Raw genomic sequence first — 20,844 nt, forward strand, 5'->3', positions numbered from 1 at the left:
AAGGTTTCAGGATGAAAATTCAAAGAAGGATTCGTCATCTCGAAGAAAATCAAGATCTGTTTAGATTTAAAGAACACTGTTCCCAAGAGCAGCAATATACACATATATATTTATTTTCAGTTTTTTCTTTTTTGTAAATAGCATTTATTTGTATTTGCATTTTCCCCTCTTTTTTATAATAATAATAATTATTATTTCTGTTCTCATTTCTGGCAGCCTTTTCTGTTAATAATTTTTTTATATATATTTTTTCCTGAATTTTGTAATCACAAACAAACTGTAAATCTGTTTATGTAGATTAGCATAAATGAGGAACTTTAATAGTTTGTTTAATAGGCCATTGCCATTTATCATTTGAATTTCAACCAGCTCATTGCTCTCGGCTTTTCTTAATCCAGTATTAAAATTCCCTTACCAAATTTTAATCACTAAATGTCAGACGTCGAACAATTTGGATGATAGTCACAGCTATGGATAGAACAGGACAGCCTTTTGATGTCTCTCCTATTTCATGCTCATTACATTGTTTAAATGACCAGTACATTATAGTTGCAAGGGCACGAAGCGGTGTTGTTTAACGCTGGGCGGAATTTAAAATTATTTTTGCTCTATTTTATCTGCATCATTATCGGAGTTATTATTACTTCTGTTTTGGTATTAAGCAACTCAACAAGGATTTTTTTTAATGCTTAAAAGATGTGCGAATGAACGGATACACAGCAAAGATCAATATGAGCGGGGCTCTTCAGCTTTTAGTAATTTACATTTATGCTCATTCATTATTATCTTCCTTTAAGGATCAAACTGATCGTTATTGTTAATATTCTCTTTCAGCGTTTTTTCATTTTGTATTCAGCATTTACATTTTTCTTTCTGTTAATGAATCACTGTTTTTTTTAGTCGTGTTTTAGTGATCAGTTTTGATTTGAATGTTCATGAACTTTGAAAGTAGAGAATATTCCATTGCAAGGAAACAAAACTTCAAATGCTGTTATATATTTATATCTGACTAGGGCAATTTTTATAAGATAGTTATTTCGGAAGCTATGAACATTTATTTACGCTTGAAAGACATAATTATTACCCATCTGATGACGGTTAAGCCTATTTTTACACTCGATTAAACTTTGTTTAAAACCTCTTTCTTGATTTTTTTCATATTTTTTTCTTTGACTAAATGGACATTTTGGAAACACGGCGAACACTCTCCGCAACATTTCGAATAACATTTTGAGCCTCCATTAGTTACTTACATAACGCTTTGAATTCATTGCAATTGTAAAAACGTTTAATAAAGCGATCTGAAATTTGTACGATGGTTTGTTTACATTTAACTGTTGCCATTCGATAATAAAAATTGAGAGTGATTTCTGCGCCACCCACATTAGCCATTTATACATATACATAACATATAATAATATTAGAAGAGAGTTGCAAATAATATACATTTTTTTTTTAGTTCTCCAGCACCCTGTTGAAAATGTTGTCAAACTGAAAAAGAAAAATCTTTCATTTCTGGTCATTTTCGACAGAATTGGTTTTAGTGACTACAAATCGCAGAAGCAACTGCTGCGCCTGAAGCCATACGGAGGATGGCAAATGATAATGCCCTACTCAATAATTCCCATTTGCATATTTAACTTTCTTGTATCTAAGAAAAATAATTAATTAAAGGAAATTCGAAATTCTAGTCTGAAGCATCATAGCCTAGTAATGCTTTAAATTAAATCATCCGTTTTGGTGTGATTGTATCAGCCGTTGAATTCTGTACCTAATGGCTTTTACATCATGCAAATAACAGAAAAAAATGTAAATCCTAAAAACATTACAATATAAAAAAAACATTAAGCATGCAAAACATAAGTTTGTAATCTAATATATAAAAATAAATTTTTGTTTGTTCGTATATTATGCGCTGTCGTAAGGTTCATCCAATTGATATAAAACTTTGCCAACTTATTGCCTGCACTTGCGCGAAGGTTATATTCATGGTGCAACTATTAGAATTTATTTAGAACGCAATAAAATTTGCAAACAAGACGTTTCTATGATTCAACATTATTTTTAAATTGACAATCGACAAAAGGCAAACAGTAAGCGGCGCATGTCATGCGGAGTTAACAGCACATGTATCAAAAAAAAAAATAAAACTATTATCATCGATGCCAATCAATGTGAGTGAAATGAAATCGACAGTATTTAGTGCAAGCGCTCATTTATTTTATTTTCGTTAAGGAATAGTCATCTACACAAGATATTGTCATTCTGCGTGCACACTATTTTGACTGCGGTGAACCGCACATATTCGGTTATACAAGGGCATATAGGGGTGATTACTTCGTCAAAAAATATGCCTCCCAAACATTCGTCACTTAGTAGATCTACCAGAGAAGCACGTAGAAATAAGCCATTTAGAGGCAACTCCAACAAACGAGGAACGACAAGCGAGAGATGAAGCAGATCGTTTACGAATTGAAAATTCACGTGTTTCAAAATTTCAAGATCAACAAGCGGCAAGAATCGAAAGACTACACTTATTTGCTACCTGATCAGAACACCAGCATGCGGCAAGAATAGATGCAACTATTCTTAACGGAAAGTCGAATGGAGATGTGCCCATTCCACGCATTCCCATTATTCCCAACGCCATGCCTTTTGATATCAAACGGCTGCAGTTCCCCATCCGATTTGCATTCTCGATGACCATCAACAGTGTTCTCCTCAGTGTTACTATCTTAATTTAAAAATGATTTTAGGTAAAAGGCTGTGATAAAAAAATAAATAAATTGATTTTTGGAGAAAACATCCAAGATTTTTTTTAAATGTATTATTCTGGATTTCTAAAAAGTTTCTTTTATAAAACTTTTTCAATTTATTTATTGCATTCATTTTATATAAATTACATGACAAGACCATGCATTTGTTCATTTAGTATAACATGTTACTCTGCTGCGACCACAAGGTCCCAGGTTCTATCCTCGCTCATAACAAACTGCTACATTGGTGACCTCAGATGATGAACCTTCAACCTTCGTACAGCTGTTGTGGCGCCATCTACCCGCAACCAAAATCGTCAGATTCACTTGACGCAGCAACCCAAAAGTCGTCAGACTCGCTTGACGCCACTGCAACCACTCACACACGCTCGCCAAATCAAAAGGGGTAAGGCGCATTAAACTCAACAGCCTCGATACATCCCCACTCAACAGCCATATCATTCGTCTCACCTCCGACTCACTGGAGGGAGAGTCTGTGGTGAAAGCTTATAAGCCAGTTAACAGCTACGAAACACAGGCAATTGCTTTTGTATTGTGGTCTTGTTACTCGGCTGCGAAACAGAAAGTCTCAGGTTCTATCCTCGCTCATCCCAATCCGCCACAATGTCATTCTGGCGCAATCTGTGTTTCTATCTATTTACTACAATCTAGAATGGGATACAACCACATTCTTTTTTCTAAAATTAGATCTGAGTGCAATAGCATCTCAAAAAAGCCTCATAAAATAATGACATGAGAAGAAAAGGATCAATAAAGAAGAATTAGATCTTCTTTAGAAGATCAATAAACGAAATTCAGAATGCTATTTTTAACGAATATCTTTGTAAATGTTTAACAGTGAAAGGAAGAAAAAGTATCTGAATAAAAAAAGAAGCTTAACAATATTTTAATTAAATATAAAATTAATTATTATGAGTTATTTTGAACCTGAATTAGAGAAAATGTACTTGACTCCCTTTCAGATTTGTCTTCCCCCCCATCCCCCGCCTCCGTCTGCAAACCTTTGCTGCCACCTCTACGCTATTGAAATTCTATGCATGTCCAGCTTGGGCTTTCGCAGCTCAAAGAAATTTTAACTTAATAGACAGGTGGCAAAACATTATTCTCAGACAAATCACAAAAGCGAGATGGTTCATGAAAAACAAGATATTCGACATGCCCTAAACCTTCCATCAATCAAAGATTTCATTAAAAAGATTGCAATCAAATTCTTCGCAGACCTTGAAAATATCGATAACCCAGCAATTAAAGAAATTGAAACCTACACCCCAAACCCAAATACCAGAAGACCCAGATTCATCCTGCTATAATCAGATCAAATCTAAAACTATCATAAATAAAAATCACAACCCTTTTAATCTATAAATTAATTCATATTAAATCCTTGTAATCTAAGTTTTCCACGATCTATCTCGCCCTTACCATTAGCTGATACTAGTAAAATCTTACCCCATCCCCCACACAACCACTCTACCGTGCATTTAGATTATTCTCTCACCAGACATCCCAGAATGCATCTCTGCCATAGCCCAATCCTCCAGCCAACTCAAGACGACCTCGCCGACAGAAGCAAGCCTCCCATTGGCCAAGAGAAGACAGACGACAATAGTATTTAAACCGATGCTCCCCTCCACCCAACTACAAACCAAAAAGCAAGACTTCATCATGAACGAAGCCCCCGAGGAAAGACCAATTAAAATTGTCATTAGAGGCCTCCCCATCTACTCAAGCACTGAAGATATCAAACGAGAGCTCGAATCCAACAACTTCCAAATACTGAGAATTAGCCAGATGAAGAACTTTAGAGCAAAAACCCTCCTCCCCCTATTCCTAGTTGAAATAAGGAAAAGCGGCAACTTCAAAAATATTTACAATCTAAAAAACCTCTGCTACCTATCAATTAGAGTCGAACCGTACAGGAACAACAGATCAGCAACTATCTGCTGCAACTGTTCAGGATTCCACCATTCCGCCCGAAATTGCCACATCAAACCAAGATGCATTAAATGCAACGGAGACCACCCCACAAGAGACTGCCATATTAAGGAGAAGATTGAAAATCCAACATGCATAAATTGTAAACAAACTGGACACCTCGCAGCCTGGAAAGGATGCCCAGCTATCCCTAGAATCCTGCCCCCCACAGAATCTCATCCAAAACGATCATACGCAGACGTAACAACCAGAAGGAAACCCTACAATAGTGAGATAATCACCCCAAGAGAGCCAGAAACCATCCCCAAAAGACATAGACCCAGCCATCCACAGCCTTCCCAAGCTACTTCAACAAGCGAAATAGAAGACATCAAAGAAAGGCAGAGTCACTTAAACGACATCAGAGCGATTAAAGATCTACTAACAGAATTTCCTAATATCCTCCAGGCCATCCAATTAAGTAAAAAGGCGAAAAATAAACGTGAAAAACTCCTCATCATCCTTGACGCACTACTCAGTGAAGATCCAGCAACCAACTAGACACGTCCACCGCCGAGTCCAAGCTTCCTGATTCGACCTCTCCTACTTCTCCTCAATAGTATTTAACACGATGCACCTTTCACCAAACCTCTTTCAAGACCTTGCAATCTCTTGGAACGCTAATGGACTGATAGGAAGAATAAATGACCTGCGGGAATACATTGATAGGACCGGCCCAGACGTGGTTCTCATTCAAGAAACGCACCTAGCCGCATGTGATAGGGTCCGAATAGCTAACTACCAATTCTACTCAACACCCAGTAGAACTCACTTTAGGAGAAGGGGTACAGGAATATTAGTCAAAAATTCCATCCCACATACCTACCACCCAAACCCGACTCTCAGGTATATGGAAGCCACGATGGTCATTGTGAACATCCCAAATCTACCTACTATTAACTTTATCTCGATCTACAACCCCCCCAGAGCAAATACGGCATTCACCCTGGATTTCGAGCAGTTATATGCATATAATTCAGCAGTGTTTGCGGCCGGAGACTACAACGCAAAAAATAGAAAATGGAACTGCCCTAACACCTGCAAAATAGGAGCGCAGTTGGCCAGATTTGCTGACATAACTGACGCCAAAATAATAGCCCCAGATGAGCCCACGCACTACAACAATAGAAGCGCCAGCACAATAGACCTGGCTATCGTAAGAAACATTCAATGTCAAATTACCGCAGAAACAATTAATGAGTTATCCAGTGATCACCTACCTATCAAATTCTGGCTAGACACGGGTTCACCTGCAGAAAATAGTAGAAAATTTATCCCCAACTGGAAAATGTTTAAAAGAACGATACTAGCCTACCCCGAAATAGATTACAACCCTACAGATGAAACCGATATAGACGAAGAAGTAAGAAGACTGACTAACGAAATAGTAACTGCATACCAAGAATCAGGCAAATGGAAAGAAAATAAAAGGAGGGAAACGACCGAAGAAATCCGAGAGCAAATTAAAACCCGCAATAGACTTAGAAAAATATAGCAAAGGACGTGGCACCCAGCAGACAAAAATAACTTAAATAGAGCACAAAATTACCTAAGCAAAATGCAATACGAAAGAGAGCAGAAAAATTGGAGTAGCTACATAGAAAGCCTAGATCCAGTTGAGAGCTCACTATGGAAACTGGTTAAAAAATATAAGAATGATAAATTTAGAATTCCCCCACTCCGCACAGATTACACCATAGTCTATAAAGATAAAGAAAAGGCAGAAATCATAGCAGATAGCCTAGTCAAGCAATTCCAAAACAATAACCTCTCCCACCCGCCTACTGAATACAGAGTCCAAAAGAAAATTGAAAAATTTGCTAAGAAGAAAATAAAAACAAAATTAACCCCATGCTCTCCGGCGGAAGTCGCAGAGGCAATAGAAAAATTGAATAAGAGGAAAAGCCCTGGATTTGATAAAATAAGTAACGTTATGCTCAAAAATCTTCCAGTTAAAAGTATTTTTCAAATTACTAATTTAGTAAATAGTATGCTTACACTTGGATATTTCCCGCAACCTTGGAAACAAGCAATAATAGTATAATAGTACCCATTCACAAGCCAGGAAAAAACCCAAGTAACCCCGAAAATTACAGGCCAATCAGCTTATTGTCCTCCCTGAGTAAGGTAGTAGAGGGAATTATTCTCAGCAGATTGCAGGAGGCAACAGAAGACAAACTGATTCCATATCAATTTGGGTTTAGGAAAGGCCTCTCCACAGTACAGCAATTAACCAGAGTAACAGAAATCGTGAGGGAAGGATTTAGCAACTCTGAAGACACCGCAGCAGTATTCCTGGATATTGCCAAGGCTTTCGACAGGGTTTGGATCGACGGCCTGATCTATAAATTAATTAACCCAAGTAACCCCGAAAATTACAGGCCAATCAGCTTATTGTCCTCCCTGAGTAAGGTAGTAGAGGGAATTATTCTCAGCAGATTGCAGGAGGCAACAGAAGACAAACTGATTCCATATCAATTTGGGTTTAGGAAAGGCCTCTCCACAGTACAGCAATTAACCAGAGTAACAGAAATCGTGAGGGAAGGATTTAGCAACTCTGAAGAAACCGCAGCAGTATTCCTGGATATTGCCAAGGCTTTCGACAGGGTTTGGATCGACGGCCTGATCTATAAATTACTTAAACTAAACATCCCGGACACGCTGGTAAAGCTCTTGCAATCCTACTTAAAAAGCCGAAAGTTCCAAGTGAGAGTCGGCAAAGAACTATCATCGCACAGGATAACAGAAGCCGGGGTAGTACAGGGCTCAAAATTAGGACCCCTCTGTTTCAATATCTTCATAAATGACATCAGCCAAAACACAGCAGCCCGCCTCTGTCTTTTCGCAGACGATACAGCGATTTTAAGTTCAAACCAAAATAGAGATAAATTAATGGAAGCAATGAATGAACACCTGTTGGATCTGGGTAAATGGCTGATTAAATGGAAAATCAAAATCAATATTGACAAATGTCAAGCCGTATTCTTCTCAAGGAAAAAGAACCTCCCTCCCCCTCCACAGTTATTCAGACGCTCCATTAAATGGGAAAATAGCACTAAATATCTTGGAGTCATCCTAGATAAAACGCTTACTTTCGGACCCCACATTAAGAAAATCGGAGAAAAATTTAAAAAAGCAAAAGGCGCATTATACCCACTTCTGGGCCGGAATTCCAAATTATCACTGAAAAATAAACTCCTCTTGTATAAGACCCTGCTAAGACCACTCATTAGTTACGCTTCCCCAGTGTGGGGGGCAGCAGCAAGAACCCACGTGAAAAAACTCGAAGCCCTCCAAAACGGAGCAGCAAGGCAGATAGCTAACGTGCCTTGGTACATTCGTAATAAAAATATACTCAAGGACCTACGACTTCCTACAATAGAAAAATATCACAAAGACATTTCATACAAATATTACCAGAAACTTGACACAAATTCTAATTTAGCGTTGCAAGAGATCCCCACCTATAATCCAAGGAGCAACAGAAACAGGAGAAGACCGAGAACCCTGCTCATTTAAACACCTAGTCTCCCTACGCTTCAACTAGATTACACTCACGCCAAATAGCCAATGGAACTCATTAGGACAACTAAAAACCCTTCATAGTAAATAGCTTTTTTTGTTTTGTTTGTTTTGTCGTTGTTGTTGTGTGTCTTGTGTCGTCCATGTCATTAAACGCACCCAATAATAATAGTTAAAATATCTCACCAAATTGTTATTTAATCCTACACTAGTTAATGCTCAACATAATTTGTCTGTCACTAATAACCATTTCAGCTGAGCGGAAGATGAAAGGCCGCCGAGCCTAGGCGTTTCCAAAAAACCCCATCATCATTGGCATTGGCTTTCAAGACCTTGCCGCACTTCTGCTTAAACCATCTTCTTTCGCTCTGTCAAAGTTTTTTGTCCATCGGAGATGGCGCTCCTAATTATTTTCCTTGTGTCCACCCAACTTCATTCAAGACCTTTCCTCACTCATGACCAGACCACGTCGAAATGATCAACAAGTTTTAGTCGACAGGAGATGGCGCCCTACGTACGCCGGCGGTCCTAAGAATTTTTCTTGTGCTATTGAAATTCTGGGTTAAAAACTTCATAGATGGCATTTACATCTAATTCAAATTCGGATTTGATATCAGTACTTTTTAATATTCATGTGGAAGACAAATGATAAATTATTATTACTATTATTATTTCGTCCACTTTTACTAAAGTTCAGTTTGTCTCACTGCATAATCAATACTTTAATAATTCGATCTGCGGACTTTTTTAGGGCCGCGGTGGCCCGGTGGGGAAGTCTCGGCTTCGGAACGAAGGGTTTCAGGTTCGAGATCCGATTCCACCGAAGAACCGTCGTTTAAGTGGGTCTGGTGCATGCTAAATCCGCGAGGGCCAAATATCCTCCCACTGGTGTGGCGTGGAAATCCAGAGATGGGGATACTAGCTCAGGTAGCGTCCTCGTCATATGACCACGATTCAAAATTACTATATTTGTTCCAAAATAGGCCTAATATTGCTTTAAAACAGGACATTAATATAGATAAATAAAAAAAATTACAAATTTTTTGAGTCAGTATTCTAGGGGCCATAATACCTGAAGGAGTTCACTTGAAAATGCGCACGCTCACCCCTGTACTAGATTATAATTATTGTCATGCTAATAATAATCGTAATTATGACTAAATCGTTATCTTATTCATTTCAAATATATCACTTTAAATGTAAGTACATGTAAAGGTAATAGCGGTATTTTAAATGTCATTTATGAATTGGAAATGTAATATTAAAGCACTGATATGGGTGATATCATTCTGAAAATAATTAACTAAATGTATGCAAAAGAATCCGTCATAAAATAAAGAAGAACGAAAACAAATTAGACTAATCTATCTTGGAATTTGTTGGAAATCGTATGTCACGAAAGTAAAAATAAATACTGGGGGAGGGAGAAGGAATAATGTCTTTTTTATATTAATTTGGTTTAACAAATTATCATCTATTTGATACGTTCTATCGCATATGAGATATCAAAAATCCAATCATTACCCGATTTTATCATATTGAATATTTCATGGATTAATATTCTTGATTCTACTTATAAAGCGAACATAAACAATAAAAATTGTACTAATGCGCAGTTTTGTAGGAAAGTTATCTATAGCGCGCATGCACAACTTTTACTTTCCCAAGCTATATAATGACCCCGGCTATATGCACTGATGGACAGACAAAACCATTGATTTAAGTTTTGTTATAATTTCTTATCCCTTTCATAAATTAAAGGAATCAAAAGCTGTACAACATCTTATTTTCGGCTAAAATTTTGTAAGCATTGTGGCGATCCTGCTTCCATCAAAATGACTGTATTCGAAAAACTATTTTCCTAACTGCGCACCGGAAGTACGAAGCAGTTATCTACGATCAAGCGCGCAAGCTGTGCGAATTAAAAAGATAAATTTCCGGTCTTTCACAAAATCTGTTGTCTGTCGATGTGTTAGCGTTAAAAATTAAAAGATGTTTATTTTTATATAAAAAAAGTCGTCGCTCATTCTTTATGTGTGGATGTAACTTAACTATCCCAATTTGCAACCTTCTCCACTAAAACATCCCACATTTGGTGACTCGAAAAGTGAAAGGATAACTTTCCCAGTTTTCTTTATGCATTAAATGGCGCCATAGCGCATTTCTTCCTAATGGCGGTAAGCGTATCGTTGAATATTGTTTCTATTTTCACAGCCTAAATAATTTCCATTGGAACTTCTGTTATATAATTTGGATTAGCATTTTCATATTATTTACTCTGATTATCAGTATATTATTTGTATTTTCGTATTTCAAAGCAGTTTTGTGAAATTATATTTATAACGTGCCTTTGATTTCTTGAATAAAACATGCCAGGAGATACTCCAGATTCCGCCAACAACGACGCAACAGTTTCTCGTGTTGGCGTCAAACTTCCGCCTTTCTGGAAAGCTAACCCTGCAATATGGTTTGTTCAACTTGAGGCGCAATTCGCCTTGGCGGGAATTACTGCTGACGATACAAAATTTAATCATGTTATTTCTGCCGTTGATTCTGATATTTTGAATTGTGTAAGCGATATAATATTGAAACCTCCTGATACTGATAAATATCCAACATTAAAAAAACGTTTAATTGAGTTGCATTCTGAAAGTGAAGCTTCGAAAATACGTACGCTGCTACAAGGCCTGGAACTTGGCGACCAACGACCATCTCAGTTATTAGCTCGTATGAAAACATTGGCGGGCGATACTGTTGGCGAGCCACTCTTAAAATCTCTTTGGCTCGGAAGACTGCCAAACAGCACACAAACTATTTTAACTGCTTTGAATGAAGATTTAGCTGGTTTAGCATCAGTTGCAGATAAAATAAATGATTTGGCTGGTCATTCAAACATTAATTCCGTTACTCCTCAATCTTCGAATAATCAAATAGCCCAACTTGAAAAACAAGTCGCCCATTTGACGACTTTAGTTGGCGAGCTTACTACAACAATGCGCCAATCACGCTCTCAAAGCAGAAATAGAAATCGACCTTTTAAAAACAGTCGTAGTTGCTCTCGTGATCGCTTAAAAAAATATAAAGAACCTGCTGATGGCATTTGCTTTTATCATACAAATTTTGGCACAAAAGCAAAAAAATGTAGTTTGCCTTGCTCTTTCAAGAATTCGGGAAACTAAATCGGCGGTCGTCCACTGGCCTTGGCCACGATCGCAAAATTAATAGAATTATACTGGCCGATAAAGTTAGTAAATGGAAATTTTTAGTGGATACAGGCGCAGACGTATCTGTTTTACCAAACAGTTATCCCCCTAAAGCTGATTCCTCTAATGAATTACTCCTCTTAGCTGCTAATGGCACAAAAATAGCTACTTTTGGTAAAAAACGCCTTACGCTAGACTTAAATTTACGGCGAAATTTTACTTGGTCTTTCATAATTGCAAATGTGAACCAACCAATTATAGGTGTTGATTTTTTAAAACACTGTAATCTTTTGGTTGATGTTAAAAGTGGTTGTTTGATTGATGGCATAACTAAATTAACCACTCAAGGCAAATATACAAACACAGATTCATTAACTTCTGGTATATCCATTTTGCTTGGTGATTCAGAATTCTATGACATTTTATCGCAATTCCAAGACCTCACTAATCCATCTCAACCAACAAAAAGCAAAGTATCAACTAAAATACATCACTTTATTGAAACAACTGGTCAACCAGTATTTTCGAGACCTCGTCGCTTATCTCCCGAGTTGCTAAAAATTGCACGTCAGGAATTTGAATTTTTAATGCCTCAAGGTATTATCCGTCCTTCTAGTAGCCCATGGGCAAGTCCTCTACACATGGTGAAAAAGTCTAATGGAGAATGGAGACCGTGTGGCGATTACCGTCGTTTAAATTCAATTACCGTTCCTGATAGATACCCAGTTCCTCATATTCAAGATTGCACTCAAATGTTTTTCAATAAAACCATTTTCTCCACCCTGGATTTGATCCGAGCTTATCATCAAATTCCTATTAACCCAGCGGACATTCCAAAAACAGCAATCACAACCCCATTTGGTCTTTTTGAATATGTTTATATGCCCTTTGGTTTAAGAAACGCGGGAAAAACCTTTCAACGTTATATACATCAAGTTTTGTCAAATTTAGATTTCTGTATTCCTTATTTTGATGACATACTGATTGCATCAAATAATGTAGAACAGCACAAACAACATTTAAAAACAGTATTTGAACGATTATCTCAGCACGGATTGAAACTAAACCCTTCAAAATGCGTCCTTGGGAAGCAATCGGTAAAGTTTCTAGGTTGTCTAATTACATCTGAAGGCGTGAAACCTTTACCGGAAAAAGTTCAAGCCATTTCTGATTTTCCCAAACCTCAAAATATATCTGAGCTAAAGCGTTTCTTGGCCATGCTCAATTTTTACCGTCGATTTTTGCCTCATGCCGCTCAGACTCAAGCTAGCCTACACGAACTTTTAAAAAACTCTAAAAAGAATGATAAGCGACTTGTTCCTTGGACTGACCTCACTACAGAAGCTTTCGAAAAATGCAAATCTGATATTGCAAATGCAGCTACTTTGAACTTCCATTCACCTAACCAGCAATTATCTATCATGGTTGATGCTTCAGACTCAGCCATCGGATCTGTCCTCCATACAACTACGTCTAATGGTCAACAACCTCTAGCATTTTATTCCCGAAAACTTACGCCCTCAGAACGTAAATACAGTACGTATGATAGGGAACTTTTGGCGATATATGCAACTATCAAACATTTTCGACACTTGTTGGAAGGTCAAAATTTCATAATATTTACAGATCATCGACCTCTTACTTTTGCTTTCACCAAAAAATCTGACTCTTCTTCTCCAAGACAACTAAGATACCTTGATTTCATTGCACAATTCAGCACCGACATCAGGCACGTATCGGGCTCAAAAAACGTTGTAGCTGATACCTTATCTCGTATTAATGAAATACAGTTACCAAAAATAGACTTTTCTGCCATGGCGGAAGCACAAGCATCTGATGAAGAACTTCAGACTATTTTGGCAAAGAATGAACTGTCACTTTGTTTAAAACCTCTCTCAACCGACCCCAATTCATCTAAATTTTACTGTGATGTCAAGCAAAACAAAATTAGACCTTACGTCCCAGAAATTTTCCGAAAGAAAGTTTTTCTATCTTTGCACAATATTTCCCACCCAGGTATCCGTGCCACTAAACATTTGATTTCAGAGAGATTCTTTTGGCCGTCCATGCAAAAGGACATTTCAAATTTCACCCGTTCATGTCTAGATTGCCAAAAATCTAAAATAGCTAGACACACCAATAGTCCTCTTAAATCTTTTCAATTACCTGCAGCCAGATTCGATCATGTTCATCTAGATCTCGTAGGACCTCTTCCACCTTCAAACAATTGCGGATACCTACTTACCTGCATAGATCGTTTCACACGATGGCCTGAGGCAATTCCCATTCCTGATATTTCTGCTGAAACTGTTGCGCGTGCATTCATAACTCATTGGATCTCACGCTTCGGTTTGCCTTCAATAATCACGACAGATCAAGGACGACAATTCCAAAGCAACTTGTTTTCTTTGCTCAGCAAACTCTTGGGTGTCCAAAAGATCCGAACGACCCCATACCACCCAAAAAGCAATGGAATAGTCGAGCGATTCCATCGATCTCTTAAACAAAGCCTCCGATGTCATGCATCTACGAAATGGACCGAATCAATTCCTTTGGTTTTGCTCGGACTCCGAACCGCATTAAAAGAAGATCTACAGTGCACATCGGCCGAACTAGTTTATGGCTCAACCCTTAAACTACCATCAGAATTTTTTGAATCCCCTTCAATTAACGTCGAGCCTCATGAGTTCCTAATAAATTTACGGACCTTGATGGATCAACTTAAACCTGTTGCTACTGCACCTCATGACACCAAGAAAGTATTCGTTCATCCAGCTCTGGACACTTGCTCACATGTGTTCGTGCGCCACGATGCTGTTAAAAGACCTTTACAAGCGCCATACGATGGACCATACCTCGTACTCAAACGAACTGATAAAATGTTCACAATTGAAAAGAACGGCAAACAGTCCACGATCAACATTGATCGCTTAAAGCCTGCGTTCTTCGAGAACTCTCATCAGTCCTCTGCACCAGCAATATCACCACCAGTTGCAGTTCCGACTTCACCAAAACCAGTACCTGAACTGTCTCCATCGAGTCCTGTGTCACCTACAAATTCTACTCCAGTACCTTATGTGACCAGATCTGGCCGACGAGTTCGCTTCAACACTCGTTACCTCTAACTTCAGTGCCTGCTGCACTACTAGAGGGGGGAGTACTGTGGCGATCCTGCTTCCATCAAAATGACTGTATTCGAAAAACTATTTTCCTAACTGCGCACCGGAAGTACGAAGCAGTTATCTACGATCAAGCGCGCAAGCTGTGCGAATTAAAAAGATAAATTTCCGGTCTTTCACAAAATCTGTTGTCTGTCGATGTGTTAGCGTTAAAAATTAAAAGATGTTTATTTTTATATAAAAAAAGTCGTCGCTCATTCTTTATGTGTGGATGTAACTTAACTATCCCAATTTGCAACCTTCTCCACTAAAACATCCCACAGCATCATTAACCTTTAAGAAAAGATTATCCGTTTACTTACCTTTTAATTCATTCATTCACCATCATCGATTTCAAAGTTAGTATTATACAATATAGATGGCGCTAACGAGCAAAAATAGAAGATCGGTATTGACACGTGTCTTGCTATTGTATTTTTGTATTTAGTGACGGTTTCTTTTTTTTTAATTAGAGCTAACGAAAAATGTCCCATTGATATAAATACAAAATATCGAATATATGAAATTTATTCGATACTTACCCACAGAAAACCATAACAAACTATCAGTTTTCGGAAAATTATTCGATATTTACCCATAGAAAATCATAATAAGTTGTCAGTATTTGGTAAGTTGCAAATGTTATTTCTTCATACTGAATGGGAATTTAGACAAGATATCATTTCTGAAGATCCTCTCAAATGATCAAATTGAAAATTTTGATTTCAACTATAGGCTGAAATTTTTATCAAATTGAAAATTTTAATTGATCATTATCGAAAATTTGCATTTGCTTCAACGATATCTTTGCAAATCGGTAATATGTTCCTAAATCATCTCTCTTAAGAGGTCCGAAAGGTTGAGATCAGTGATGGATTTCCGATTCAGCTACTCCACAGGGGCGCAAGGCTCCCGCAAGCTTCAAACTTTATTTCCTTAGTTGTTAATAATGATAAAGTTGCAAAAATTGCGAAATCTATGAACTATAAAACTTACTTTGTTTTACAAGTAGACTACTAACAAAGTCTTCTTTCTTGGATAGCATTAAAATAATTAGAATGGTATCTGATCTAATCCAATTAACTATCGATGCACCGCGTCATGTGCGTTGATTTTTGAACTGGTACAGTAGCGACGTTAAAAGGTGACACCGGGCATAGCATTTTTTCCCTCTCCAAAATCGGTCACACTTGTCGGTTGACTTCGTCTTAAAAACAAAATAATATTAAGAATAGGATCTTCGAAACGCTATAGATGGTTCATTTAAAGAATATATATATATATATATCTTGGGCCTAATTTCAGGGGATTTTCGGGTCACGAGGAATCACTATTAGACTGTTTAGTCTGCATTCCTTCACAGAAAAAATCCCTTTTTTTGAATCCCTACCTGAGGGTGACCCTTGAAAAAGCCTTCAGGACGGATTCTTTTTTTTATTTGGTTTAATTTGATTTTCATATTAACTTGATTTTTATTACTTTTGTCTCAATTCATCTGTGTTTTAGAAGTAGCTGCATTTGCGCTCTCTAAATACTATGATGTTTTTCCTGCTCCTTATATGGTTTTAGTTTGAATAAGAAGTAATTTTTAGTTGCGATTCCGAAACTATTTCGTTTTCATAATATTTTTTACTTTAGATTAGTTATATATATATATATATATATATATATATATATATATATATATATATATATATATATATATATATATATATATATATATATATATATATATATATATATATATATATATATATATAATTTTCTAATTTCTGTTTTAATTTAACCCGTATTAACTTAAATTTAAAATACTCTCCTATTTCTCGATCCAAATCCACCTTTTTCTAAAAATTTAATTAATGTTCCACGAGCTCTGTAAAAATGCTTTAGTCCGCATTTTCACACGCTCCGAGTGAAGAGACAAAAATCTTTTAATCTAAATTCTTTTAAAAGATGTCTATATTCTCCTTACCTAAATCGACACGTGCAAAAAAATCCCTGCATATATATATATAACTCACAGAAGGGAAAGTCATCGTCTAAATAAATATGAGGTTCGAAAGTCGCTTTTAGTGACCAATGGTTCGCCAGGAGTAATGCTCTCTAAAATTTTCACTCAAATATTTATGTACCTTGATCTCTTAATAACATCTTCAACAAAATACTTTTCATTCCGATATCCATAAAACTCATATTATTATAGAAACTTTACGAAATTTTGTTCATTGTACTCTATGCTTTAAACAATTTTTTATTAAACATGACTCACAGAAAAGGGGATTTGTATAAAAATTTAAAATTCATATCTTAAGCTTAATAGCTTAATTGAAACCGAATTATTGAATTAATAATACTGCTTTTCTAAATCATCCCGTAAACTTTTTCTCGCCCTTTTTTAATCGAAAGTACTACATTTTATTTTTATTTCGTTTCATGCAGACACGTGATGAAAATGACACTTCTCTAGGTTTAATTTGCATTCAAAGTTGGCTTAATCTTTCGGTTTGAGTTTTTGTCAACGTGATGACAATTCGCTAATTTTTCACACGTGCTCACAACGTGCTCGTACAACTACAGAGATAAAATTCTCCACGTTGACATTTACTGGCATCTTTATTCATGTACATATGAACGCATTAACAAAGATATGTGATAATACAGATCCATGAAGCTTAGTATGTTTGCAGGTGTATCAAAATTCTAAGCGGTTGTTACATTTTGAATCGATAGAAAGAGATATGATTATAGAAATACCCTCCACTGACATTTATTTTTCCCCCAAACGTTTTTTTTTTTTGTGTGTGTGTGTGTCTGTTTAGTATCTGTTAGTTTTCAGTTTACTTGATTTTAAATGGGGTAGCTCTGTTTAGTTTTATCGATGCCACAAACCCGGAAGCACGTGAGTCTGTTTGCCACAAGAACTCTCGAGAAAAGCAGAATGACATTTTCATATACTGTTTTCAGAGTCTATTTCAACTTTATTATATTCAATTATTAGTATTATTTTCAACTTTTGAAATGAAATATTTATTAAGATATTTAATTAAACAATAAAAGTTTACCAAACTCGAAAATTCTTACTCTTTTTTTTTTTCACGAATAATTTCAGAAATTATCATTGATGCATAAGGATTTGTGAAAAGATTTCTTTAGTGGCATTAATATGCGCCATTTTTTTTTTCCTTCAAATTTTTGAACGATTCTAATCATGACGTAAGTTTATCCAAAAGCCGAAAGAAGAGTTTAAAGTTAAGCATAAAAATATTTTATTAGTTTACTTAGTTTAATGAAAAAATATTATAAATGAATGATTTTTTCCAACCTTTTTTAATAATGCTTTATAGAAAAATATTTTTAGATCAAAAATTCGAGCAAGAAAGTATTTTCCATCCGAACTACATCCGGATGGAAAATAGGAAATACCAGTTGTTATTCCCGGAAAATACATCCGGGAATAACAACTCATTTCACAATAATGATAAAAAATTTTGTGCAAGTATTTCTTAATAACACAAACAATTATTTTACAATTAAAAAAAATTATTTTTTTTTTTTAATTACAGCAATGAATTAAACAGAAAGAAAGTTATTCGTTGTACATGCGGCATACTTTGCATTCATTTTAGCTTCACTCTTTCTTGGAGCAAGCTGCACTTGGTTGAATCATTCGCTCTCTGTGACTAGCCTTCAAACGGCCCTTCTTTGGTTTTCCTGCACAGTATCAGCTGGTAGTCACGGTACAGAGTGACGGGATCATCTGGAGAATGGCCGCAGGCAGCGCCGATTTCATTTAACCTAAGGACGAAAGCGAAGACTATGACTCAAAAGCAGAAGTTGGCACTGACTTTTCGAAAAGAAATTGAAAATGATTTGCTCGTATACGGGAAGATTCAAATATAAAACTGTTAGAGGAAATCGAATAGTTAAAACCACGTAATAAAGTATAACTGGATAAGCTAAAGAAGGTCTTTCACCAGTCGAGCTTCAATTTCAGTCTTTTAAATCTCCAGTAACCTAAAGAGAACATGTAACAGTTTGCAAAGGCTGAGACGGTGGATAGACAGCGCATCTTCATATCTAAATAGTTAAAAGATATTTCAAAAGAACAAAAACAAAATTATTCCCTACTTTTAAATTAGATCCAATATTTTCTGGAAGGAAAGATGTAACGATATTTAATTCTTAAATGCCGGTTGCTGCCTTTATGCCGGGTTTACATTAGCGCATGCTTAGAAAGCAGTTCTTTTGTTTGTTTGTTTTTTGGCTTGAAAAAAATTGATTATAGATGAATGCAGACATTTTTTTGCTGTTTGTTCTTTTTGATGCGAGGTTGTGTCTTTTTTTATCATTTTATTTGCCTTTTTTTTCCATAGTTTTCCAAAATTAGGTATGTTGACCTTTTTATTTTTTATTTTATCATGTTTCTTTGCGTAAATATCCATCATTTTAATGCGATAGGCAGCGAAAAAGAAAAATTCAGGGACGCCAAAAAGGCAATTTACAGTCAAGAATGTAATGCCTGAATCTATCTTATGAAATGGTGGCAAACATAAATCAGTTCCTTTCTACGCATGCACTGTCCACTGAGTGTAAACTCAGCATTAAGCACAATTTACCCAATTTTGTCTTTCAAAATGTTGTGAAACCATGAATGGAGCTCTAATACTTGTTGTTGTCATTTCAGGATACATACTGAATTTGTTGTTAAATAAATCTACAACGGGTGCATGACAGTAGGAGTGTTGGGAAAAAAATTGGTATTTTTATTTCTGACTGTACATGTACGACCACGGAAGAAAAAGTAGTCCCCTACCTTATTCTTCTATATATCATCCTACGTGAAAAGTAAAAATACTTTTTAAAGGAAATAATGAATACTAAACGGTGTTATGCTTAAAATGTTCGCAAAGGACTGCCTACATGTTAAAATAGAGGAAACTTTGCAATTTCCCTATGGTAACATCCTTTTGTTGATGCCTGAAAAGATTCCCCGTGGTAAAATTACCCGGAGTACAAAATTTGGTTAAGATGTCATGATTATATCTGAGATTCTTATCATTTTCTATTAAGGGGTTATTTCCATATTTAAATGTGTAAGATTTCTATATTCTTTGAACGTCAGAAATAGCATTTATTTTATTTTTGTGACACTTTAAAATTTTTGTATTTTTTTTTGTTGCTAAAATTTATTTTTACTTTTTTTTCCCGCTAAAATCGATTGCTATTTCATTCAGGACAAAATATTTATAGTGAAAATTTCTGGTAGAAATTTGATTATTTTCCGCGAAGAAATTTTCAAGAGTATTGACAGTTTTTGCTTAAATTGCTCTTGAACCTGAATCACCATTATGTTGAAATCCCAAAATTTAAAGTTTTTGATGAACAAAAGAAATGAAATTCGATATATTTTTATTGTTTAAAAGAAATATTAATTTTAATGTTAAAACCAATAACTTATCAATTGAGACAGAAGTGAATTAAGAATGCGCTTCATTCCTGCATTTCTTAATCACCATATACTATTATAATCATCATTAATTTACTACTTAACGTTATAATTCATTATACGAAATCACTTTATTTTACAAGCATACAAAACACAAGGAGTGCATTTCACTCACCGATAAATGTAAATAAGTTTTTTTTCCATGTTTTACAGGCAGTATAGTGTTCTGTGCAAATGCTTTTTAATTTCGAAAGATTTCATGATATGAAGACAGCTATATAGGATATCGACATTTACAGATGCGTCAAGCAAATTACAGACTCTTAATTTTCATTCACACTTTTAAATTTCATTATTTCAACATTTTTTAAAGCTATTATTCATCCGTATTTTGGTGCTTCTTATATCAGTAGGAATTGAAAAATAGATATCAGAATAATTCTTATTTATAATTATAAGAATAATTATTCCATAGCATGTCTTTAAGAATTAATGAGCTTAATAATCGAAAATTTTTTACATGGGAATCTGTTTGCTTCAACACAGCAAAGTTAAACTGTTGTAGAGGGAAAAAAACGCAGCATATATCAACCAGTTATATTAAATTGAGTAATAAAATCAACAAAAAATATTTAAATGATTATATTAATATTTAAATTATACATCTAAATGTAATTTACTAAAACAACATAATTATTCTTAAATGTTTGAGAACAAATATAGGTTTAATTTTTGCATTCGTTCTTAAAAGTTTGGAATTCTTT

General features: G+C 35.6%; 1 protein-coding gene across 1 annotated transcript in view; it reads right to left on the reverse strand.

The window, feature by feature from the left end:
* Window positions 1-18,140: 18,140 nt before the first annotated feature.
* LOC129983875 (putative methyltransferase DDB_G0268948) overlaps window positions 18,141-20,844 on the reverse strand; it is a 30,169-nt gene continuing 27,465 nt past the window's right edge. The window contains exon 7 of the mRNA XM_056093553.1: window positions 18,141-18,429. Within this exon, the coding sequence (XP_055949528.1) occupies window positions 18,315-18,429 (115 nt within the window). The 3' untranslated portion in view covers window positions 18,141-18,314. The remainder of the gene's footprint in view (window positions 18,430-20,844) is intronic.

The sequence above is a fragment of the Argiope bruennichi genome, chromosome 9, assembly GCF_947563725.1.
Source record: "Argiope bruennichi chromosome 9, qqArgBrue1.1, whole genome shotgun sequence".
In the NCBI taxonomy this organism is placed as follows: domain Eukaryota; kingdom Metazoa; phylum Arthropoda; class Arachnida; order Araneae; family Araneidae; genus Argiope; species Argiope bruennichi.